General features: G+C 41.4%; 4 protein-coding genes and 1 non-coding gene across 5 annotated transcripts; 3 read left to right on the top strand and 2 right to left on the bottom strand.

Annotated features, from left to right (window-relative positions):
- Positions 1 to 604: 604 nt before the first annotated feature.
- LOC119014590 (ER lumen protein-retaining receptor 2-like) lies at positions 605 to 6,957 on the bottom strand. The gene is made up of 5 exons (XM_037089905.1): positions 6,656 to 6,957; positions 4,367 to 4,467; positions 4,117 to 4,275; positions 3,758 to 4,010; positions 605 to 2,051 (listed from the first exon to the last, which is right to left on the bottom strand). The coding sequence occupies exons 1-5, from the start codon at positions 6,744 to 6,746 to the stop codon at positions 2,017 to 2,019; spliced, it is 639 nt and encodes a 212-aa protein (XP_036945800.1). The 5' UTR covers positions 6,747 to 6,957; the 3' UTR covers positions 605 to 2,016.
- Positions 6,958 to 7,828: 871 nt separating this feature from the next.
- On the top strand, positions 7,829 to 10,882 carry si:ch211-139g16.8 (immunoglobulin superfamily member 6). The gene is made up of 6 exons (XM_037088726.1): positions 7,829 to 8,068; positions 8,179 to 8,511; positions 8,598 to 8,695; positions 8,793 to 8,825; positions 9,054 to 9,164; positions 9,309 to 10,882. Exons 1-6 carry the CDS (start codon positions 7,957 to 7,959, stop codon positions 9,360 to 9,362), a joined length of 741 nt encoding a protein of 246 aa, XP_036944621.1. The 5' UTR covers positions 7,829 to 7,956; the 3' UTR covers positions 9,363 to 10,882.
- mfsd13al (major facilitator superfamily domain containing 13a-like) lies at positions 9,885 to 17,241 on the bottom strand. The gene is made up of 7 exons (XM_037088724.1): positions 16,648 to 17,241; positions 15,156 to 15,470; positions 14,635 to 15,063; positions 14,059 to 14,213; positions 13,886 to 13,969; positions 13,631 to 13,774; positions 9,885 to 13,038 (listed from the first exon to the last, which is right to left on the bottom strand). The coding sequence occupies exons 1-7, from the start codon at positions 16,852 to 16,854 to the stop codon at positions 12,897 to 12,899; spliced, it is 1,476 nt and encodes a 491-aa protein (XP_036944619.1). The 5' UTR covers positions 16,855 to 17,241; the 3' UTR covers positions 9,885 to 12,896.
- A 144-nt stretch (positions 17,242 to 17,385) lies between these two features.
- Positions 17,386 to 24,312, top strand: cdr2a (cerebellar degeneration-related protein 2a). The gene is made up of 7 exons (XM_037088725.1): positions 17,386 to 17,770; positions 19,218 to 19,330; positions 20,437 to 20,585; positions 20,733 to 20,909; positions 21,531 to 21,845; positions 21,950 to 22,235; positions 22,551 to 24,312. The coding sequence occupies exons 1-7, from the start codon at positions 17,692 to 17,694 to the stop codon at positions 22,833 to 22,835; spliced, it is 1,404 nt and encodes a 467-aa protein (XP_036944620.1). The 5' UTR covers positions 17,386 to 17,691; the 3' UTR covers positions 22,836 to 24,312.
- A 1,051-nt stretch (positions 24,313 to 25,363) lies between these two features.
- trnal-uag lies at positions 25,364 to 25,445 on the top strand. The gene has a single exon. It is a non-coding gene; the product is annotated as a tRNA-Leu (tRNA).
- Positions 25,446 to 26,016: the final 571 nt, after the last annotated feature.

The raw sequence follows: 26,016 nt of genomic DNA, 5'->3' as shown, positions 1-26,016 counted from the left end.
GGCTTCTTCGGGCGGGATGGTGTCTGTAAACTAGACGGTACACGTGTTCATGCCTTGATAGCAACACACACTTAAGAGTTTGCATGCCTCATTTGATTTCATGTAAATGTAGCCGAGTGCTTTGCTACTGCTCAAAACGAACACGATAAATCAAGGCTCCGGGGCGCAACCATCTCGGTCACACGTGCACACCCCCTAAAAAAAATGCACGTGTCTGAACATTTCCATGTTACAGTCAGCACTTTTAAATCTAGAACTTCCTGTTGCATGTGTTGTGATTTAAATGCACCCTGGATCACTGGCCGCACCTAAATCATGCACCGGTACACCTTAATGAAAAATGTCTTCTCGCCTTTAAACATTTGCAAAGCCAAGATGTTTTCAAGCTCTCAAAATCCTGATAGTTGCATGCAGGCTAACTTGCTAGCTAATGTTCCTTCTGACAGACATATAAACGCGCTTCTTGGCAGATTACTACCACCTGTCTTTCAATGAAATTGTGTGAAATCTTTGGCGGCCAACTAACAGCTTACAGCACATATCCAAGGCACAGCTAACATACACGCTTGTGTGTTTTCAAGAATGAAACAACAACACAAGAAGGTGATTCTCATAAAATCTTTAATGGAGGTGATATCATGCAAAAAAATAAAAATAAAAATAAAAAGGACAGAGCTGAAATAATCCTTTAGCAATAACTAAATTTGAAAAGGTTGAAGTTAACAATAGAGCTTTAAATTTAATTTTAAAAAAATGCACCCACTGAACATCGTGACCGCTCCTCCTCAATTATCGAGCAGCGCCACTGTCAGATCTGTTTTTTAACTCTTCACACCCCAAACACACAGCCAACATTTATTTGAAATATCACAACCAGTCAAAAAGTGCCGGATGATCCTCCCGCCAGATATCTGCACACTTCTCTGTCCCAGCGCGAGAGGCGCGATCATCGTTCAGTCGTCCATTATTGCTTTACTCTGACAAACAGACGAGTCACTGCTGGGAGGTGCTCATGAGTTTTTGTGTTACTTGGCGTGCAGCGAAAGCAGAAACAGACTTTGTGCTCTATCTACATCCACGTGTGATGTAACATTGTTTTTAAGATTGTACGAAATCTATATTAAAGCTGGAGAACAATCGGTGCATTTTAGGTTCTTCATACAAGTGAATAAACACATGAAAAATTAATGTCAAATTTAAATGGAAACCTTTTGAAAATACTGACATATATGACAAAGACTGCTGGCATTTACATGGTTTATTTATCTTATGGGTTGATCTTTATCTTTATCTCCTGTGAACCCTGCTAACTAAAAAAAAAAAAGTTCTGATTTTTTAAAATGAGAGTAACCTCTTAAAATGTTGTTTAGAGCAATTCTAGAAAGCAATGCTTTTACAAAATGGACGCGCATGTTGGCGTGAAGCGCTTGTTGTTGGCCTCCTTAAATGACTCCAAGAGAGAGTACGTGTATTACAGTATATGTGTACACTTATCTAAAAGAAAAAGTTTAAAAAAAAAAAAGAAAGAAAAGAAAAGAAAACAGACTGTGAGAAAGCAGACATAATCCTCTTCAGGCACTCGGATACATTACTCTTTAGCTCACTCTTTAATAAGACTGTACATTTGTGCATTTCATTACCAAGCCAAACAAGGTACTTCTCAGAGTCGACCCTATTTGTGACATTATAAAAAAAAAATAAAAAATAAGCAAATACACCTCACATGTAGGAAAAAAAAAAAGAAGCCTTTTCTCCTAGTTGAACAGCAATGAAAAAGAAGTTTAAGGCAAGACGCTGAACACAGAAATCCAAAGGTTGACCTGGCTCGATCTTTGTTCAGCTCTGGTGTTTGTTGGCATTTACCAGTTCCATCAGCAATCATCAAGAAGACTAGTGTTTTTTTCCCCCGGTAGTTGGCTCTCTGTCTCAGGCATCTTTTTGCTGTAGGTCACGAGATTCCATGATGTCATCTCTACACCCCCTGAGTCTGCTGGGAGTCGCCGTCTCCTCAACGTTTTACGCCGGCAGGCTCAGCTTCTTGCCTTTCAACACTGAGGGGGTGAGAAATCAAGTGAGTAATCATTTTGGACCTGAAAATTCATTATTTCGCAATCATGTTTTTAATGAAAAGCGATACTTGTATCCTGAATGTTTTTACTAGCTCTGTAGATGTATTACTTGGTAAAAAGATTTGTCCTTAAAACCACCTCCCAGTGGTTTTACACAACATACTTCCAGGAACTATGAAGCTACGGGAATTAAAACCCTCAGAGACCCGAAAGGCTGTTGGCGATCTCAGCTGACATCCCAGTTACACTCATTTATTCAAGTGTGAAGTTAGTGGAATCATGTGAAACTAGACAATTTAAGGCATCCATTGGTGCAAATCCGGTCAGGTTCTTTGGATACAACTGAGTCTCCTTTTTACAGGGGAAATTACTTTGGAGTTTTAAAAAGGAGGGTTTTTTTTTTTTTTTTTTTTACTATTTCTGCTCACCAGGGTCCCTAAACAATCTCGGAATAAAATAAACAGGGTGTGACTGGAAAACTGAAATCTTGTGGCTCTTGTGTACTCTTGTGTATTCATGTTTGATGATGTTAGTCTCTATAGTAGCAGTTTCATTGTAATGAGACCATCATTTTGAAACATGTCCTGACTGTATAAAATTACCTATTGTGACCTCAAGGTTAATCACGGCCTCATGAAACTTTTTAAACACAAACTACAGACCTAGAAAATTCAGAGGACATATGACTTCTCTCGGTAAGTTGACAATAAGGAGGTTTCTTGGCAGTTTCCAGAACAGACAATAATGTTCTTTTCAATTCTTGAGTGGTCAAAAATGCACCCTATCTGTGTGACAAATGGTATCAACTCCAAATGAGTGAGCCAGTTTACATGACATAGTTGAGCATAGAAATGGCCACTATATACTTCCATCATATTCTAGGTCCGTATAAATTCTAATCATTCAAAGTTTGACTACATAGATTTATGACCAGAAAGACTTGATGCACTGTTCTGAGCTCCATCAGTCTCACGTTTACTTGCACGCCATCTTTCCTCATCTCACCCTTTCAGTCCGAAAGCCAACACTTAACTGTTCATGCTGACTTGTTTAATGCCAATAAATATCAGGAAGAAGAAACTTCCTCCCACCTTATATTGATACTACAAAACAAAGCCTAATTAAAGAAAATTAGCTGGGCTATCACAACACACAACTGTCTTGAGTTCTCATGTGCACATTTATTTCATAATATGACTATATGGAATGGAACAAAATCCTCAGTGTACGGTGGTTTCAGGGTGAAAAAATGTTATGAAGTCGTCATCTTTGATACAGTCTTTTTAGCACATAATCTCCTTTGTGTATTTCCTTGGAGAGCTTTTCCTTGCTGAGCTACTTTGGAGGGACGGCATTGAGAGAGAAATCTGCACTAATATGACTGTGACTGTAGAAAATAATCAATTCTTTCATGAAAATCACTGCTAAAGCCTCACATTAGCTATAGCTGAACTTTAGAATCAGGTTTTAGCAGTGAATAAAGACTGTAGTTTTTATCCCCTCTCTCTTTTATCACAGTTACTCTAGGAACGGATGGATTCAGGGCTGGTGTGGACTGGAGGAATGATTCACATCACAGATAACACTCTCATCACGCATACACACTTGAGTGTTAGATAAAGATAACATTTCTTTGTTTTATTTGCCTAATTTCGTGCTTGCCATAACGCATTTTAGAGTAAACCCACCTTTAGTGACATAAAGGTAGAAGAAGTCGCAGTAGAGGACGGTCTGGACCACTCCAGCCACAATGGCGATCATGTCAAAGAAGCCTTCAAAGTAGTAACGCCAGATCCAGTTGAAGAGATAGAGGGCCCGATACAGGCCCAGGCAGAACAGGTAGTGGGTGGTGATTGTCTCCGCCTCGCCTGTCTTGCTGATCATGAAGAGCTGAGGCAGGATTGCAACTGACTCCAGGTAGATGGAGAATGTCCACAGGATCTGTAGATGGACAGATTTAAGTTTAAATGTGCAGGAATGGGAATTCTCAGTTCATTATCAATGTTTTATGTCACGCTTTGGCGAAAAAACAGGACGCCGAACCCACCTCCAGGAAAGAAAAGTCGTGGTTGATGAGAACAGCGAGACCTCCGACAGGAACGACGAGGAACTCCACTCTGAAACTGTCATGGTTGCCGTCATAGGTGGCCCTGAACTTCATGTAGATCAGGTAGACTGTGGCATAGGCACATCCGATGTAGATCACCTGGGTAAACAGCAATGAACAGCTCATCATTTACTGCGCCAAGGAGAAATGTGGGACCAGTACGAGAGCTGAGGCTTAACTGGTGTCTTACCTTCATGCTTGTGTTATAGAGGGAGATGAACGAGGAGAGCAGATCCAGGTAGCGCGTGGTGAACACTATGGCAAACAGGATTTGGCTCTTTCCGGAGATACCTTTAGGAAAAGTAATCAGATTTGCAATTTAGGTTGAGGCTCGCCGTCAGCAGCTTCAGAGGAGCTTCACAGGTCATTTGGACAAACATGAGTCACAATGCTGCTCTGTATTGAGCAGTGACATCTACTGGAAACATGTGGGATATGTAACTTCAACATCAGCAATCATAAAGCCCAGTCAAAGTATGTTTTCTCCCCTTTGGACTTTAATTACATTAATGGCCCTAATTTGCAGTCAATATTAGCTGTTTACCTCCCGCAAGGAGGTTTTCACCCCTTTCAGTTGGCTTGTCAGCAGGATTAAATAAAAACTACTGAATTGATTTCCATGAAACTTGACTGGGGGGTGGCTCCCTCCCCAGAACAGACCCCATTAACTTTTGGTGCAGATCCAAACAAAGGTTTTTTCACACTTTCTTTTACATGGCGAAATAGGCCTTTTTTTTCCAACATTTGTGTTGATTTCCCTGCAAGGATCATGATAACAGTCTGGCAGATTTAGATGGCTGCTATCTATGAGTGAGAACAAGTTCATGCTGATCCAAATAAAAATACAAATTGAGCAGATACAAATATGTTTTATATGCAGAAACCGATGACCCCTCAGGTTGACAGGCACAAAAGCATCTGAAGTGCTTGGAAATTAATTCATTATCTTGAAATCAGACAGTGCATTTGACATCACAGGGCATGAAGTGTGTATAGGCTTGTCTCTGGGTCAACCAGAGCCTCATACAACATTATCTTGGAAATACAATTACAGGCAGAAACAGACTGGCAAACTGTACAAAGTGTTTCCCTGGTTCTCACCAGTTCATGCTGGGATTGTCTCTTGCCCCCTGCATGTGAGTAAAGTATAAGCACGCCCTGATCCTACATTTAGATGCACTTGATAGATTTTTGGGTGCATCTGACCAAAATAGTCCTCCATCCACTCTTAGCATCTCTGTCCCTTATTTCCCCTCCTCGGTTCGAATGGCATGCTCTGCAATACGTAGTATGTGCTCTTTCCAGGGCATTAGACACAAGAAGAGGTTTTGGCTGGCAGCAAACTCAAATGTAAGTATCTTTTTTGATGCATATTCATCAAAAATGAATGCATTTTATTTATCTTAAACAGTCATTGTGTCTCTCTTTAGTGTAACTTTACTGTTGTTCTGTCATTCTACTCAATAATCTATTGCATGTCTGTTTGTCCTGAAAAAGCTTGCAAAGCTTCTCCTTTATATCAAAATCAAGGGACAGAGAATGATGTGCAAATTGTAAAACACTTTAAGGCAAATGAGGCATAAACAGAAGATTTGGCTACAACTACGGGTAATCACGTTAACCTATACCATACGTAAACATTACAATCTCTTCGCTTGACCTAATATAACCTTATTCAACTTTGAACCTCCAGTCACAACTCCGGCTCTGTGAGCTAATCACAGCACCTCTCCCTCATGATAACCCGAGTAGGATCCACCGCTGTGGCCCCAGAAATCACTGCAATCTGTGTGGCTGAAGCTGCTGTTGACTATCAATACATGACACACGCTTAAAAGAGTGAGAGAAACTCAAACATGCGTGACAAAAGTCAACTATTACAGCAGGTTAGCTACTTCCGTAGCGTCTTCTAGAACGCCACGTCAGAGGCCAGACCAAAAAAATCGAGCACCAACCCACAAATTAGCAGAGCGGGAGTGCATGGATGGGCGATGTGGAAAGAAACCAGATCAACATGTGAAGCTGTGGAGAATGGTGCCCCCGAAATATGATTCAAAATATATGACAGTTTTATTAATTTGCCTATTTATTTTACTAAACATTAACCATTTAAATGACCACAAACTCCCTCACCTTTAGTTTAGCTAACACAGTTGACTCACACCAGCTATCAGTACAAAGTAATCTGACACTATACTATATTTGGATAATATTGCCTCTAATTTCAGTGTTTAACCATATATGTTAGTGAATATAGCAGTAGTGTAGGAGTGTAATCGGTGCTGATGGCAGTTTGTGGTTTGCCTACTGACTGCTAACGCCATTAGCCTTTCATTCAAATGAATGAGTAGGAAGCATTAGCATGTAGCTAACGTTAGCTAGCTTAGATAAACGGCAATAGCAGCAATTTAAGACAGGCAAAGTTCACCATTAGCGTTTGGGAAATCACAGTGTAAGGAATGTTACAGCTAGCTCTCACCTGCACACGACCTGCTTTTCCATATTTTGAGTAGCAGGATGATGATAGCAGCCAGATGAGAGAGGTCCCCTAACAGCCTGAAGATGTTCATCGTTGCAGGTTGAAAATAACAGACACAGCTAGGAAGCTAACACAGGTGTCCCTCTTTTTTTTCGTCAAGAGTGGATCGTTTCACACCAAAAGCTGCCCCTGCGGGAATGCGTCCTCTTCTCAACTTAGTGGCAAACCGGGCTGCGGGATTCACACGATTGAAAATATGGCGAGAGTGCAGGTCGACGTGGAAGGGGGCGTGGGGATACACACCATAGAGCCTCTGATTGGACTAGAATCTGAGCGACAGCACCAGAAGACCCGCCCACAGCGAGCTGCACAGAGGAAAAGTGGAGCCCTGTGGATGAAGGAGGGACGATATTACACTGGGTGGGACAGCAGCATTAGAGGATTCACTTCACAAGGGCACTGCATACAATAACTTCAGAAATGGAAAAAAAAAAGTACTGTATTACAAGTGAAATCATGCACTCATTCATTTCTTTAATGAACATGTATAGTACTTTATTTATATTATATTGTTATACTGTTTTAAATTCATCTTAATTGTGTACGGAAAGTCACCCATGTATAGTACTTGAGTAAAAGTCTCCAAGTATCTGATATTAAATGTTCTTCTGGGATAAAAGTTAATCTTACAGTATTTTTCTGATTGTCACAGCCAGTCTGATGCTGTTTGCAATCTGCAAAGCAGCTTACTATAACTAAAGTTATTAAATGCATCTAGTGGAGTAAAAAGTGCAACATTTGACGTCGTGGAGTGGAAGTATAAAGTAGAAGAAAGTACAAATACCTCAAAATCCTAGTGAAGAACATTCCATCAGTGATTAGAACACTATTCAAAATGAGTTAGGGATATTTGTATGTGCATGTGCATGAATAGAAACAGAGATCAAATTAATGTGTTGCGTTATTTTTTTGGGAGTATATACACAAAACACAAAATAAATATTAAGCCTCTTAAGAGGTGGCACACAGTCGCACTAGTAGCAGTAGTATTGCCTGCTTTCATTTCAGCAAACGTGTCCTCTGCATTTCTCACCCCATTTCCTAGATTGCTCCATCACCTACAAAAAATGCCAGTTTCGACATAATTATCTCAGTGAGACCAACCTGATAAAATTAGGCTATCTAAAGCAAATAATAAACACTGAAATGTCTCAGTTTTTTGTTTTTTTTCAAATCTATTCAGCTGCAGAGGAGAGGAAGTAGGGTATTGCTGTTGAGGAAATGCAATAGACTTACTTCCTATGTTGTCAGCCGTCATGAGAGGAATAATGAGATCATTCACAAGCTGTCGTGGCACTGACATGGAGCGGTTGTTATGGATGTCTCTCCTGCTCGCCAACCTGCCCGTCACAGGTAAGACGTCTTTATGTAATTTTTTTCTATTGTTCGACGACAGCTCAGTGATTTCCCTCACAACATTTTGGGTTTTAAATCTGTTCAATTTCTCCCTTTATTCACTCCAGAGAGCATAACAGAAGAAGAAAAGAGCTGCTTGTCACAACCGAACAGGATGATCTGGAGGAAAACGGGACAAGGTGTTATTCTCCCTTGTACCGTAAATCCATCTTGTTCAGACAAAAACTTGCAGTTCGAGTGGTTTTTCTTCAAAGAAAACGTCCATCTTCGCTTGGCATCGCTGAACGATCCTCTCAAGTATGTGCTCAGAGGAGCATCTTTACACATCAGCACGCTTCATGTTAATGATAGCGGGATTTACCACTGTGCTGCAGTGATGCATGGAGACTCGGCACCCGGCTCACAGTACGTAGGGTCGGGGACAGGGCTTGTGGTAAGAGGTAAGAGAGAAAAGGGCTTTTTTAAAGTCAGGCACTGACTTGTTGATTGAGATGAACCGGGACAGATTTTTTCTTTTTGTTTTCAGAAAAAGTTAAAATAATGGTGAGGGACATTCTTCTGTGGCTGTCGTTTGTCCTCCTGTCCATCTACAGCCTGGCAATTGTGACACTTATCATAAAGAAGGTGAATAACGTAGACGGATTTATTCTGAGTTGAATGTTTTGTTAAGATCTATCAAACAAGATGAGACATTTACCCGCTCTGTCCCTCTCTGTTCTAGCATGGCTGCAAAAGGATTCAGAAATCTGACAAGGTTTGTACAGAAGAGATTTTCTGTTTTGTGTGTTTTTTGTTCTGACATAGTCGGGGAAAAGCCAAAAGAAGCAAAAAAGAGGAACAGGAACCAATGCATCTGTAAATAATTGGTCAGGAAAGACCTCTTGCAACACCACAGAGCAGATGTTCTTTGGCTTTTCGAGTACATTAATTGATATAAATGAGTCAAGATCGCACAGTTTAATGATAAATGTCTGATTTCCAGAAAAACTCAACAAAGACAAAACAATTCCGTGACGTGCTGCAGGAAATGTACAGCAGAAGGAACCTGGAGAGGAGCAAACAAAGCGTGAGCAGAAGCCGCTCTCCAGCTGAGGTAAATCTTATTACGGCATGTCACATTTAGTCAACAGACGGATTGAGTAAACGTGAAACTTCTGCAGACCCTGTGTTACAGCATGGACGTGATTTTCCTCTTATTAATATTAATAAAAATAATAATAATTTAATCTCATTGCAGGCTGCGAGCACTGACCTGGACAACTCAAACGATGACATCTATCAAAATGTCTGACTGTCGTTAACAGACATCAAACGACAGATTTTGGACCACCGTCATCTGGACAGAGAGGACCTTTCAAAGCAACGAAATGCCTGATGGGAAGACGAGGGTATGGGACTAAGGAAATGAGAACTGCTGCCGGGGTAGTTGTGTGCCATCTCATCTTCTCCCACGAATTGAGACATATCAACCACAACAAAAAGGTCCTGAGTCATTCTTCATTTTCTCCTCATTCGACAGACAGTAACTGTAGTTTTATCTACATTCTGTCGACTGGGACCAATTTTGCAGCACCTTCAGCAATTTCATTCTTTTAAGAACCACAGCAGAGTTTACCATTACTTCCACACATTTAGGTCAATAAGCCGTTTAATTTGGGAATTGCACTTTCAGGAGAAGAGAGTAAAAAGTAGCACATTACATACATTTACATTCTCAGGACAAAGATCACATTGTTCAGTGATGAAAGTGGAAATCAGCAGAAAAATAGTGCAACTGTGAGAGTACAGAAAGTCAAGTAAGATTATTCCCCCCCCCCCCCCCCGATTATTAAGTAACACATATGGAAATCATAAACATATACAAATATTATTCTGATCATAGTTCACGGTTCTACAAAACTCACTTCTTATGAAAAACTTTGGAAACCAAAACTGAAAAGTTCAGTCAGATCTAGTAAGACTTCAAGTTCATAATTGTAAACTATTTAATGACATGCAGGCACATTTCAGATGACTTTATATGACAATACAGCATTTGATTAACAATGTTAAAATAACATTGTGTAAGAAATTGGTACTCTTTGTTACTTTTTCAGCTTTGGAGTGCCAACCGAAATCACTGAATATAGTTATAAACCTGTGTTTCTATACAATAATCAGTGAGGCCTGGCCCCCTGAAACACTGGTCGCATTTAGCCTTTTTACCATCCTAATTCTTGTCTCATTTGTGGTTCAATAAACAGTAAACTCATCACATTCAATCCTCCACAGCGTTATATTTAAAGATATTTTTCAAGCACACGAATGAGAAACATTGGAGAAACGCATGCTGAGAATCCTGAACAAGCTTCTTCTGCACTCCCTTAATTACAGGTGTTCAGGGGGGAGGCTCGGAAAATAATGACGCACCATTCACTGTCATTATACAACCAAAAATTATTCTGAAGCTGCTTTGTTAAGGCAAAAAGTTGCATAATGTTACTTTAATTCAAGAGTGAAAATATTGCATTCTTGATGCTGGAGTGTCTTTTTTTACAGAGCAATCATCAACTTACAATAAACTTACAGTAAGGCAACATTTCACAACCTGGTATGTTTGTGAGGAATCTCTCTGTGTCTTCTTCTTTACAAAACAAAATCCAAAAATATTTGTTCACTGCATAGTTTCCACTAAAAGAATCCAGTCAGTCAACATTTACAAGTATACATGTATGAACTGTTAAGTCAAAGTGGGTGTTTACATGTCTACATGCTTTTTATATTAAAAGATTCAATAAACTTTTGGCAGTCAGCTGAGGTGTTTACCATTCACCCTAACATCTGAGTGAGTGCTTCCCTTTCTGCCTCCTCTCCTTCACTAGTCCCTACTGCAAACTGTCACATAAGGAAACTCCTGATTTTACATAACAGCATGAATGTTTCTCAAGCACTGGTTATAATTTCAAGTAAAACACAAGTCTGTATAAGGCCCCCCGGATGTGAAAATAGACATCACAGCATGTTTGTAGTATTTGCTTAGTTAAAAAGTTGCAATATGTAAAAATTGGCCACCAATTGGTTGAATACCTTTAAATGTTAAGTTGGGGTTCGTCTTGGGATGCAAGACAAATCTCAGAGAAACATTCCGATAAAAAAGTGAAATTAAATCAAATATGAGGGCCACTTTTCCACCTTGTGGTGAAGCCTTGGGACTTCAAGAACCCTTTAAATGGCTCCAGTTCCAGAAGTGAATTTGCCATTTATTCACTCCATTGACGTTTCATAAAAGCCTGGAATCAAGCCAATAAACTACAAGATGAACCATGACCATAAAACATTTAATTCGGCGCAAAAAAAAAAAATGTTGGAAAACGGAGAAAAAAACCAAAGGTTCAAGACTGTGTACATAATCATCTTAAAAGTAAAGGAACTACTCATCCCATAAACCATTGCGAATGTAACAGCGACGTCTCTGATTGGTGGAGCTCGCTGTTACCATAGCAATGTTTACTGTACCCGCGAATTTCATGGTGGGGTGAACTTTCGACACTCTTCTCCTCATCCCTAAAAAAAACGCATTCGGTCAGAAAGTGAAATCATAGTAGCTCTGTGGTAAACGATCGTAGAGTTTAGTGGCAGCAGTAACTAGCGAACATGAAATTTGCCGGTTCAGTAAACATTTCCATGGTAACAGTGAGCTCTTCCAATCAGAGACGTCGCTGTTACACTATAGGATTGTGGGTAGTGTAGTACTTTTCCATGACATCACGAATAAAATGTGTTTTTCTTAAAACAGGGTTGATATCGTACCGACTTGTGGCTTCTACAGGATCATGTCCCCTCGATTAAAAATCTCATAACTCGTGATAAGTCTGCTTTGGATGGTTAGGACATTATGGCCAATAATCAAAATTCTCTTTTCAGAATATGAATGGCATTTTCACTTCCAGAACCTCACTGTTGAGCTCTATAAGGTCCCAAATTCATGTCTCCCAACACCAAGAGATCGAGTGTAAACAGTTTAAGTCAACAATGACCTTAATTCAACAACCAAAATCAACCCCGGAATGTTGAAAGTCCTTGACTGAAAATTATACTCATTAATATTCTCTACATTTACGTACATATCTTCCTCATAACACGATGTGGCATAATGTGATTCTACACAGGAGGTAGTCAGTGGAAAGTCAGAAGCCACTATATCATCAGTGTCCAGGTACCTTTCATCGACTTGTCTCGGTTCAAGAGCTCTGACCTTTAGGTGCTAAAGCTTCACAGACATGATCTTTTTTTAATTGTCTGTTACCAAATTCTCTGCGGCCAGCTTCTCTTTCAGCAGGCCGCACAACAATTTCAGTCAGTTTCTGCCAAAGCATTTTAATTTGCATTCAGTTTCAATGTTTAGACAAATATAGTTCTTTTCTGAATTTTTCTCATGTCTTCTGAGAAATCTGCCCTTTTATTTCAGAACACAGCCATCATGGCATCATGTTCATGCTAATGACTTGCTAAGGTCAATGTCTGACATTTAACAAAGTATCATCATCCCTGCTGTGTTTGGTCCAGTTATCCACTTATGTTTGAAAAGGATAAGACAGTTAGAGAAAGTTAAGTTACAGACTTATCACCAGGCTTTCAGTTAATGTTTTTAGAAATTTAAAAAGATGATTATGTGGGTTTATCTACTTGTGCCCCCTGCTGTCGTGATGATTTACAGTTGTTCATGTGTTCGCAGTTTTATATATATTTCTCTAAAATATACAGTAATTCACACATTCATTCAACAGAAAATCCGAAATAACAAAGAGGATTTTCCCAGCTAAATAAAAACCATCAACCATCCATTTTAGCCATCAACGTACTTTATGTCAACAGTGTGACTGCTGCGTATGGAGAACGGTGTCCAAGCCAGGACTTGCATGGCAGCAATGACCAGGGGCACCAGACAAACCAAGTAGAACATGACACTGTGGAGACTCTCCAGATCACTGGGGAAGAAAGAGGAATAATGTTACAACACTGTTATCACAATTGCTGTTGTGTATCAGATGTGTGTATAGGCTTTTCCAGTCTAAGACACTGTGTATGACTCCAAAGCAAACGCTGAATAGCCTTTGAATTTATGTAATTATATTACCCGTGACCTTTGAAATAAACGTTAGTTAGGGATTAGAGAGCCATCTCTTAATCATTTACATGTATTTAGTGTAAGATAATCTTGCTGTTGCTTCAAGGTTTCTGGTGGAGACACAGTAACACAAAGAGAGAAGTTTGTACTAAAAAGGCTAACTTTGGAAACTGCCCACTTAATTCAACGATGTGCATACTTTGGGAAAGGGTGGGTGGTAACATGACTAACACACCTTTATAAAACATCCACATTGAAGGCTCGGAGTGCAGTTTTTATTTTCCAAAGTCTAGGGAAGCTTACAAGATCCTGAATTAAAACCAATGCACATCAAACTCCACAGAAGGGTTAACATTAACGATTAGAAAGATAGGTTTTCACTAGGGAATTTGATCAGTTATAGTTTGAATATTGGGGTTTTGAGGCAAAAAGCAGCAACAAAATCTCTGTACCTTAGATCTGCATCCTTTCCTGCGTCCTTCAGCTGTTCATACCCAAACTGGTTTAGGATATTAAGCGCTAGCATAGGAGCCAGAGATTGACCCGGCTTTGTGAACAAAGCGTTCGTCCCAAACACCATGGAAGAGAGGGGGGAACTATAAGAACAAGTATTTGGTTATCAAATGTGCATTTGCCTGATTATCTTATTTTATGGATTACAGTAAAACACAAAGGTTTAAACACAGTGGAGCACAATAGTGTTATACCTGCGCTTGTACTTCTGCAGGTCTGTGTCAATGATGTCAGCCAGAGGCAAGCCAAACAGACTGAAGGTTGCTTGGATTAGGACCCTGCGGGGGAGTTAAAGGGAAAAAGTGTTGATATCATTCATTATATTATTACATTTAGTGCAAATGTTAGAAGTCATTTAATCTCTTACATGTTAACTGTGAGGAAAAATGCCAGGATGTAGTAGTGCTGGGGCCCGAGTGCTAGCATGATCACTGCCATTCCAGCCTCCAAGTAGAAGGTGAAGAGGATGATCTTATAGTAGCCAAGACCGTGGAGGAGTTTCTGACAGGTCAAGACCAACAGCTGGGAGGGAGACAAGAGGTCAGGAACATATAAATGCAAATATACCAGATATGTGACAACAGCTAAGTCAAGTCAAGTCAAAAGTCCCATGACACAGCACTGGTACCTGCAGTATCCAGTCTAAAGACAAAAGTCAAGATATTGATATCACTTTAATTATGATGTTATTGTCAAATTTAACTTGACTTATAATACTTGGTATTATAGGGTTATCATTGTCAAGTCACAGTCTTCCAAGTTGAGTCTGTGCACACTATTATTTGTAATGCTAGTTTGAACATAGAGTTTCCTTACTGGTGCATTCAGATGCTTGATCTGACATCGGAGTGAGTTTGAGAGTGGGCTACAAAAGTAATTAATGGGCTATGTGAACCAAAACACTGAGGATAAACAATTAGCAAACAACAACAAGGGATTATACCTGTGGACAGATGAATCCCGCTCCATACATGACACTCTTGGCCAGTGATGGAAGCACATCTGGAGGAATCAGGTGCTCAGTGAATATCATGGTGAAGTTATTAAAGAAGGCCAACATGAAAACCTGGAAGAAGTTCATGACCACAAAAAGCTGGAAGTCCCTTTCTGTGAGGATTTGCCACATCAAAGTTCTTAAAGTGGAGAAGGAAACCGCTGACTGATCGGGAGTCCCACCAACAGAGCACGCTGCATCTGATTCGCAGCCTTTGTTATCAAAGCGGCTTTCGCTGTGGAAACCTGTGTAGAGCATGCAGCCACAGCTCAGGACAGCGATCAACACTGTGAAGGCTTGGAAGGCCGCAAAGTCCTCCATGTTTCTGGACAGCACACCACAGAAGAGGATGCTGGAGGAGCCGACGAGAGAAGCCACCTGGGAAATAAAAGGGAAGGGATATAAGAATAAAAGACAGTTGACTGAGTGGGATAGATGGGCAAGATGGAGACAGTTGTTTGAGTCCTTACCTGGTTGTACTTTATAAGTCTTAGTCGGCTCTGATGGTGGCTGGAAATCTCTGCAAACAATGCACATTGAGCCAGCAGCACAAAAGTTAGCATGCCATCAAAAGCACACAGCGCCACCATCAAGTGCAAGCCGCTCAGCCAGTCACCGGGCGTGTAGTCCCGCCACGGAAACCAGGCTAGCAGAAAAGTCAGCGAGTAGAGGGGGGCACCGTACAGGATGGAGAGGCGTCGCTGGGAGCAGCACGGCATCTTGGAATTATCTTGCAGGTAGCCAAAGAGAGGGTCATTGACTGCATTCCACACCATGTACACCATCTGTGGAAATGGTGGACGAATTAACGACAAACCTAAAAGGACGACTATTTTGATGACTGATCTGATTGATGCATTTTCCAGCTTCTCAAATGTGATGATTTACCTCTTTTCCCCAATTTTAATGATTGTAAATTGAGTATCTTTAGGAACAATGAATTAATCAACAGTTAAAAAAACAGACACATAATAACCTAAAAATAATTTCATTGTATGTAACAGTTTATAAACATCAGCTGCAACTTTACAATAAACAGAGCGCTTCATTGTTTGTTAACAGTGAAATAACTATATACTGAAGTTTGGTTACTAAATTTACCATTTGTTAATGATGATTATTTTAGTGTTACCAATAAAATGAATGTTGCCAAAAGACATGAAATTTATCAAAAATCCATTCTATGCAAACTGATATTACCACGATTAAAGGAATTTAGGTAGTTTCAATAGGGGTCAGGTACTGAAACATTGATTTTGGCTTATTTTTCCCACGTATTGAGGTATTCTGTCAAACATGTTATATGTGATTTGTAAATCCTATCTATTAGGTGTGTCTGCTTCTCACACACATATTCATATGTACTTAACAGTGTCCTCAGGCTACGTCATGACAAGGGAGACTCAGGGATTCTGGGAGCCTCAGACTAGTCTAACAGGAAGTCAAATGTCAAAACCTACACAACACGATATGCGACTTACTTGCATTTAGCCAAGTTAGGAGTTTTGGGGGAGACATTTTAATTAAAGAACAGAAAGATCTTCATTGAATCCCTTTTCAAATGCCCAAACAAACTAAATAAACAAATTAACTTTCATGATAATAAATTGAGTAAACAAACTGAGTTTAAAGAACATCACAGTTTCATATTGTTTAACTTTGTTTATATGTGGTGGTCCCTGCCACCTTTCTAGCTTCAAACTGTGTTCTCGGACCTTATTTTCCCCTGAAAACAGCTTTTTTTGGAGAAGACAAACATTTCTGAGTTATTTACATCGTAAATGTCAAAATTCTGAATTGGAATTTCCTCACCCAACCTAATAATTCTATAATAATATAATTTTCTGCGCTGCAAAATATAACAAAAAACACTTGTACGTTTTCTTTTTACAGATACTTAATTCACCTTTGCATACATACATACATACATACAACAGCAACATGCACCTGAAGGTATCTCACCTGTGATTGCTGGAAGGCTCCCTCCGATACCTTGTACTTGTTAATGAAGAGTTTGACATAGTAGAAGCTGAATATATTGTTTATCATGCCAGCTCCCAGCGTAGTCATAGCATAGGCAAAAGCTGCAGGATTGATCCCAAAGTTGATCAGGTGTCGGCCTACATTCATTTTGGAGTAGCGCACACCTGCGGCAGGTTTCTCCTCCATTGTCACGGCAGCACAGGTAACTTTAACCACCGAGTTACCTGACAACCTGGACTGAGGCAGTGCAGTCGCTTGGAACAACTATTTCACGTCGTCGTTGTTCTTCTTGTTGTTGTTGTTTAGCATTGCTAATAATTAGAGCTATTAGCAAAAGTGGAGAAAGTCGTCATTATTCCGGGGCAGAAAACCGTCCTTTCCTGAGCTTGCCCTTGTTCCAGCTGTCTCAGTAACATGATATCCAGAAGTCACGATGACTTAAATTGACTTAACCTCGATGTTGGCAGAAGATACATCACCACCTCACCCGAGCAACTGAAATGTTGTCAAACTCGATTTTTGTGTCTGCCGGGAGGGGCGGGGTTCCAAAACAACAAACATGCAGCTGATTGGACCAGAAGGGATCTCTGGCTCCCATCGCTGCGTCGTGATTGGTCCGAAAGAAACGTATGTCAACGTAAGCAGGAAGTTACGACAAGAAAAAGTTTTGGTTTTTTTTTTTTTTTTTAGAAAAAAAGATTTAATTGTTAGTCTTTCCTGCAGATTTTACACTGCCAAATGTGTTTAAAGTGAGGATGAATATTCACTAAAAAATCAAGTAAAAGTCATTTTCTTCTGTCGCGGTTATCTGCCACCTACCGGATGTGGGGGTGCATTAGAGATTTGCCACGTTGCCGTAGACAACAGGGGGACTTAACGCCTCGCGCAACACCGGGAGGATGTAGTTGACGTTTCTCCACAGACGGGAGCGGACCGCTTCAAGCTGCTTAACAGGCACGCACACACACACCTGTGTGTCAGGTTTCTGACAGGTGGAGACCGTCCTCGCCCCGCGGCTGTATAATGTTAACTGACATGATTTTGGAGGAAGAGTTTGACAAGAATGGAGAGTCTTGGTATCACCCACAGGACCTGGAAAACGGTGAGACGCACCCTAGACTGCCTGACTGTGTGGGATGACATGTTATTACTGTACAGACAGTTACACACAGGCTGCAGAATAAATACGGTAGTTATTATTACATCAGCTAAAAAAAGAAAAAAAAGTAAACTTGTTTTAGTTTTCAGTTTGTGATTATATGATATTTCTTTAAATGACATTAAACGAATCTTCACAAATGGGCTCCCACTTGAAATTAAATTTTAGTATTTTCATTCTTGTGACACAGAGGCACAGTAGTCATGGGGTCAAAGCTGTGCTCAGGCTTTCCTGGGGCAGTCACAGCTCCTGTGTTGATTGTTTTCAGATTGCTTTCCGTGCATGTTGTCTGTGCTGCTTACAAAGGTGTGTTTGATTTAGAAGAGGACTTGTTTAAAGGGGCGCAATGTAGTTTTGGAGAAGAAATTCAAAAACTCTGAATTTTAGTATTCGTAATTTTAATGAGAGAATATAATCTCAGAAATATTTATATACTTTCATAACTGAGTAAACAAGCTGTTCTCAGAGGAAAAAAAGGACCCAGTACAGTGTTTGAAGCTAGGAAAGTGGCAGGGTCCACCACTTAAAATAAAACAGAGTGAAACTGTGTTCTCCTTTCATCCCCAAAACTACACAGTGCACCCTAATGCTCAAGATAAATTGCAGTCCCATCAGGCCAGTTGTATAGATCCTGAAAAAAAGAAAGAAAGCAGACTGACAAGTTTACGGAAAGATTCAATACGATGAGTTATGAAGTCGTGAATTGTGTATCGATAATCGTAGGATATTTTGTCACACCCCTAATGCCTAATGATTGGTGACTATGATATGTTGACTATGTTAAATGTACAAGTAAATGGCCGAGCCCTGGTTGTTGGAAGAAAACCTGGAGGCCCAGGTCTGACACAGTAATGGCAGCGGGCAGGAAACACTTCCTGTAGGACTCCACAGTGGAGCTGAGTAGAACTGAAATTGTTTGTAGTTCGAGGAAGGGATTTCAAGTGTTTTCCGTGATGGATAAATGTTTACGCAGCAGCCACCTCTTCACTATCATCACCGAGGACTTCAGAGTAGGGCTCAAGGTTGCTATTTGGTTGCCGCATTGCAGGTTAAAAATCACAGGGCAGACACTGCTTGTTGAATTCATTGCTTTGTAAATGACTGTACTTAAAGTAGTCCTAGATACGACATACTTTGCTGCACCACGACTAGTCAACACTGTTGCTGGAAAAGATCCAGAATCTAGGGGGAAAGAGGGTCACAAGGAGTTCCAAACGCATGCCTGAGATTCCTCCGTGATTCACCAACGCCAGACACCATTGGCGTGACACAATGAGTTGTCTGTGTGTGTTTTTATACCCTTTACACACATCTATCTCTATCTGCTGCCTGTGTTTGGGCATTGGAACTGTCTCATATCTTGTGTTTACATGTTTTCCTGTCTCGACAGATCTCCATTTGGCAGCGGAGCTGGGGAAAACCCTCCTGGACAGGAACCATGAGCTGGAGCAGGCCCTGCAGCAGATGTACTCCACCAACCAGGAGCAGCTGCTGGAGATCGAGGTGATGAATGTTTGGGACGAACTAAACTGAGCTGGTCAGGCTCCAGTAGCGCGGCGTGTGAGCGAGATGTGTCCGTTTCAGCATTAAAAACACATGATCCTTACAGGAAATCCTCCCCTGTTCACAATGTGTTTCTGCACAAACGTAGTGATTTTATATGAATGAGACTACAATTCACCCAGGAAAGCCGATGCCAAGGGATGTGAAAGGCTCTTTCACTGGAAGGGGAGATTCTTTGCGAATTCCTCTCAGCTTTAAGCAGATTGGAGTAACAGCTAATCCCGACCAGTCTGACCTAGTGAGCCTTTGGCACGTCGCATCCTCTTGGCAGGATGTTTGTCCACCTAATTATAGGAAAACTTTCACCAGCTTTATTGCTACCTTTCTTGGACGATGTTCAACTAACCAAGATCTTAATGAGGGTCGTGGCTCTGCTCTTAATCTACAAAAGTTTGTTGTTCATACATATTCTCTAAATCAATACAAGATCAGCAAACGCCAACCTTACAACGTTACTGTAATACAGCAGAGCGTAGAGTTTGGTTTGCTTTTAGGTTTTTGACGCAAACGTATAAATGAACACGTCACAGTTTGATGGTTCAGCGGTGAGATGTTTCATTTTGGCACATGCAGACAGTGCTGATCTGTTTGAGTTCGAGGACATGGCATGCAGGAGGTCAACAAAGATAAGAGCCTTAATTTGTTTGCGCCAATTGGAGGGCTGGTGGCTTGAGGATTTATCAAGGTTGATATGGTAATCCTCATACATCTCGCTGACCCTCATCCTCACGCAGAGTCCGCCACCAGTCTCACCGATGTGTGATGCAAGGCTGCACCGGACGTATTGACTTTTTATCAGAGAAAAGTCATTTAGCTGAACGCAACTACAGCACCAGTTCACGGTTTCAGTGCACTGATATCGTTTTGGATAATAAAGTTTAGTGTTAAACGGTCTCATGTCTTGGTCACAAGTGTTTGCTAGCCACATTCGAGGGATCATCGCAGTAAATGTTTGCTCGGCGATATCACACGTGTAATTTATTCAACACAAATACTAACGCGGAACACATAGTGTAACTGTTGTCCATCCCTCTCTTGTTCACCAGTACCTGACCAAGCAGTTGGACCTGCTGCGTCAGATGAACGACCAGCACGCCAAAGTGTACGAGCAGCTGGACGTGGCCGCCAGGGATCTTGAGCAAGGCAACCAGAGACTAGTGCAGGACAACCGCCTGGCCCAGCAGAAGATCCACAGGTCCGTCCACCTGATATGAATGAATTTGCCTTTTTACATAGTAACTCACCTGAGCAGTTAGTCTCAATGTGAGGAGGATAATATTCAAATGCGCTGCATATCGCTTGTTTGAATAAGTGTGGAACCTTCTATCTCTTTCCCCTTCAGTCTGACTGAGACCGTTGAGGGGCTTCAGACCTACATGGAGGACCTGCAGACTCAGGTGGAGGAGCTAAAGATGGCTCAGGCTGAGCGGAACAAAAGAGATCTGGCGGAGCAGCGACGCAGCCTCGGAGCACAGAGTGTGTCCTGTCTCAAAGAGCTGTATGACTTACAACATGACAGGTACCACCTGGAGAACTTTGACACGGATTAACAGGAAACATATTCAGGTATATCTGCCTGTTGTACCCAGGGCAATGTGGTTAGCTGGTTTCCTTGCCGGCGTCTACATGAGACCAAAGAAGTGAAGGGTGGGTTGATAGCGTCCAAACAGTCGGAGCTGCCCGTCTGTTGTCTCAGCCCCCTGTAATGCTGTCTGGGCCCCTACGGGTCACCCAGAGCCAGATCAGACCTCCTCCTTGAGACATAATCCAAAAGAAGGAGGCAGGTAATCCTCCTTCATTGTCAGCAGCGTGCTAATACATACGTGCTACTGTTGCTTTAGCTCGTTACATGTCATGCCACTTGTTTGAGAGCAACAGAGAGCGCAGAGGTGTTACTGAGTGTTGAATATGGTGGAATACGTCTACTCCCTGTCCCCTCTTATGATTTTGTAAAAGCAATTATGTTATTAAAGCATTACTTGAATAGTGTAGGCTAGAAATGATATTCACCCACATCATGATGCAGCTACACTCCTTACATTTGCAAATTTGTACATTTAAATGCAACTATTGGTGTTTTTTATTTAATCTTAAAGTGACATTTTCACACATATATTGACGCGGCCCTGTCCCGGCTCAGGCACCAAGCTAACGATAGCCTGCGCGTGGATGGACTCTGGTCACCACACGGCTCTTCCTACAACCGAGACGGACACCAAGACCCAGAGGAGGAAAATGCGGCTCTCCGACGCTCCATCCAGACCCTCCAGAGCCAGATAGCTGCGGAGCGGAGCCGGCGAGAGGCTGCAGAGCAGGAGATCGAGTTGACAATCAGGGAGAACACAGGCCTGGAGCAGCGGCTGGCCCTGCTGGACGGCTGCCGGGCCAGGCAGAAGGAGCTGGAGGCCGAAGTGGAGCAGATGCGGCTTCTGTGGCGCGCTGAATGTGCCAACAGGTAGACGAGATTGACATTTTGGAATTGTTTGTTGATACAACTTTTGACATGCAGAGCAAGTAGAGATCCATGTCATGCATTCTCTCCACTCTACTCCCACCCAGTATGAGAAGACCGGACCAGCTGCTGGTGCCCGACACAGTATTCTTTGCCTCAGAGGAGAGACCCAGCGTGGTTCAGGATGAGATGGAGGAGAGTGCAGAAAAATATGAGGATCAGCAGAGGAGATCCACCCGGCAGAGGTGTAACAGCGACAGTGTTTTGAGAGCGACGAACCCAGATGAGATTCGCCGCGGTCACGAGCAGCTGTGCATAAGGCGAGCGGAGGCGGTGAAACAGAGGGGCATCTCTCTGCTCAACGAGGTGGATGCGCAGTACAGCGCACTGCAGGTGGTGTATATGAGTCATGCATGTATTTGTCATTTGTCGGTTGGAGGCTTGTTGCATAATGTGGTTTTAATCTTTAGGAGTCTTTCTAAGAATGATTTCCTTGTGAACTGCCGGCGGCTATTTTCTTAAGATGTTTTAATAACTTTTAAACCACTAATCCTAGTAAATGCTTTTAAAATCTCAAATGACGTACGGCACTTGATGCTGCTCACTGCAAGAATATGGTTGGAAAAACTAAATGAATACAGGAGTGCCGGGCGCAAAAGTCGTTGGTGTTGAGGGTTGAAAGAGAATGTATATGTGTGTGCTGTCCAGGTGAAATACGACGAGCTGCTGCAGCGGTGCCAGCAGGCGACAGATCAGCTCAGCCATAAAGCCGTCCAGACGTCCACTGCGCCCTTCCCGAGCGCCCGAACGCGCCGCCGCCTGTCCAGCTTGGTTGCCCTGTCCGACCTGACGGCGGTTCTGGAGGACAGCCAGCAGCCCGAGTACAAGGCTCTCTTCACCGAGATCTTCACCTGCATCCAAAAGACCAAAGCGGACCTCAGTGAAAACAGACGTCCAGTCAAGGACAGTGACTCTCAGTGCTCTCCCAAATGATCCAATAATTCATCATCCTGAGGCTCATTTGTGTTTGATAAGGAGAAACTTGAGAAAGTGCTTTGCTATAAAAATATCCAGACGCAATAAGCTCGCTCAGTCCCTGCGTGTCTTGCTGCAGTCCTCTTGTGTCCTGTCAATTTGACACGTTTGCTTTTGTTAGTCAGCACTTATACTTTTACTCCATCCTTATCGAAAATGAGGTGTTATGAAAGTGATGGTAAAGAATTATTGTACGGGGGAGATTTTTATATTTGGATAAATACTGTGTGTACTATCAGATTCATGGCTCGTACAAAGTACATTTCAGCGGTGCTTGGCCTCAAAATGCATTATGCAAAAAGTATTATGTCCACCTCCAGCAGTACTCAGTGTTTAAATTAACCCTGTGACTTAATCATTAGGTGCTTGGGAGAGGAACATTGAATGTTGTTTGCTAGAAGTTTGAGAAGTAGCTGTTACGTGCGACTTACGTAAACAGAAGTGTTGGAATGTTGTAATAGGATGAGAAGCTGTAGTAAGGGCTGAAGTCTCAGGAGTTTATGGTAATTGGCTCAACAGCGAGTGGAAGTTGGTTTTTGTGGGTTGGCGATAGTTGGTTCACCGGCTGAGGGTTGTTGGAGTGTCACCAGGGGAACTGGACACTGGAAAATTGACAATAGTCCGTGCTTTCTGTTTTCATGCACGTGTGCAGCTTTTCATGGGTGTCTCAATGCCAGTAGGACACATGATAACTCTGCACTTTTTACGACTGAATCACATTTTCTGTTTTATTTATTCTGTTTGTTTAGTTTTGTACCTTTTAGAGGAGATTCAATTATATTTATTTTCTTTGTTGCTAAGTATGCAGAGCAGATCAGTCAACTGAGATTGACAAAATTATTTTTTTTTTTGTAGTTAATATTCTGTCTCATGCAGGAGAGAGAAAAACAAATACAGAGTTAAATCAAAGCACAAAAGAAATGTTACCTCATTTATAAACAGATTCCTTTGTATTAAATATTTCTTTCTGTCTTGGACATTTACTGCTCTTAATATGGTCCACAAACTGTATTGTCAGGTCAGCATGAACAACTACTAACTCTTCTATAACCCCTTTAAAGGTGCATTATGTAAGAATTGGACACCTACCAAATTCATCGTCCAAACAAAAACATGTTGCATTTGGGAAGTTAAAATATCTTCCCCAAAACTACATAATGCACCTTTTAAGGCCCTCAACTGTTATTGGCTGAAATTTATTAAACCGAGGTCGTCATGTTACGTTCACTCTCCATGTGATGTGACGCTCATGAGAAAGAAGATGCTTAATAGACCGTTCTTATGTACTAAACTAAAGTATTATAAAGGCATTTAGCTCTGTGCCGGTATAAAAGCTGTGAAACTGCAAAAGGCATCGCTGTATGATCTGTCCTCCGTGAAGACTAACATGTTTTGTTTTGCAGCTAACTAATAAAAGCAATGCTGCAGGAGCCTGTTCAGTTTTGTCTTTGTCATGTGCATTCATCTGAAACAGAGAGATAACCACATAGTTTGAGTGTGTAGAGATGTTTCAACCTGTCCTGCAGTGTGTTGTACAAACAAATCGAAGCGCACAGCAAACGGCAGTGAAGAGGACTCCTCAAGACCTCCGTCCCCCAGTGTACTCTGTGGCCCAGCACACAACTTAATGGGGCTTTTGTATCTTTTCATGATTAGGGTTTTACATAACTGAGATTTCGCCACTCTGCTTTCAACTCAGCCCAAATCCATTAAACCTCCAAACAAGGGGATTGCATACCACGCTTGCATAAAGAGACAGGTCTTGGCAAGACCGTAAGCATACGCACAGAAATGTTACAAAGGCATCAGCAAAGCAATCAGCCAGGGCTGCCCAGCAGAAAGAGGCCAGCAACGATAACCAAAGTTGTTTTGAACCGTTACTGTTCAAACAATGAAAATGGCTATGGTGGAACATATCCTGTTTCATAATGAAAATGATCAGTAAATACAGCCATCTAACAGCTTGTTTGTTACCAAATCACACTGTTTGTGGAAATATGACTTACATAACGAGATTCTCCAGGTGCACAGCAGTTAAGAAAATGTCAGACATCACTTGTTTCCTGTCCAACACCCTGCGATGCATCAAGCTTAAAGGGTTACTTAACCAATTTTACACATCAAGTGTTTATACAGGTCATGGGGAGTACTACCTCCAATGCACTTAGCTACTTAGTGACATCATTGGAGGCAATACATCAGGTTGTTCACAGCACTCTCTAGAGCCACAAAATTCTCTAAACTACTTTTTTTCATACAGAGTAGTGTAGTCTCGCTTCAAAAATCACAAAACCGGTGTTCATCTGTGAGGATTATCCTACTGAACAAAATGTATAAGTACCATAAACTTGTGCTTTACACAGAGCTTATTTCTGGTAGTTATCCAAAACCTAGGTAAAAAAAAAAAAAAAAAGCTTTTTGACGAGCGTGCAGGCCAGCATGTTTGTTACACACTAAAACGAAGACAAGTATGCAGGACGCAACGTGGTAGCGTGGCCGAGTGGTCTAAGGCGCTGGATTTAGGCTCCAGTCATTTCGATGGCGTGGGTTCGAATCCCACCGCTGCCATTACTCTTTCATTTTGTTTATCGGTACCGATTCAGTACACGGTGACACAATGATCCAACAGGCCTTACTTACCGCCAAAACACGTCACATGTACGCATGTGGGGCTCATACTGCTGATTCAGATCACCACATATCCCAGCACTGGGAAAATAAATTCGCAATGCAAGTGCGCTCCCTTGTGGCAGCACATGCATACATACGTTATCCAAGTACTCCACTCAAGTGGGGGAAAGAGAAGGGAAAATCTGTGCTCAGGTACAGTTACGTTATTGAGACATTGCTCATTTATCATAAAACTACTGGAATCAAAATACAATTTCGGTGAATAGCATTTTCATAATATTTTCAAAGTATTTTTCTCAAACACTTCTCAGAGTTTTCAGGTCAGAGTTACTTTTTAGAGATCTGTGGGTTTCTGTGCATGTCAGAGTTTTCCTTGATCCAGATGGTGTGATGCATATTCATGTTCAAGCAAAATTACAGACTTTAAAAAAGTGCCCAAAAAACTCTATTATCTATTATTGCAATTTGACTTTGGCAATTAGTTATTTCAAATCCTGAATAACAAACA

Source organism: Acanthopagrus latus, chromosome 23, assembly GCF_904848185.1.
Source record: "Acanthopagrus latus isolate v.2019 chromosome 23, fAcaLat1.1, whole genome shotgun sequence".
Classification (NCBI taxonomy): domain Eukaryota; kingdom Metazoa; phylum Chordata; class Actinopteri; order Spariformes; family Sparidae; genus Acanthopagrus; species Acanthopagrus latus.
The sequence above is the reverse complement of the archived record's forward strand: the minus strand, read 5'-3'. Positions and strand labels throughout refer to the sequence as shown.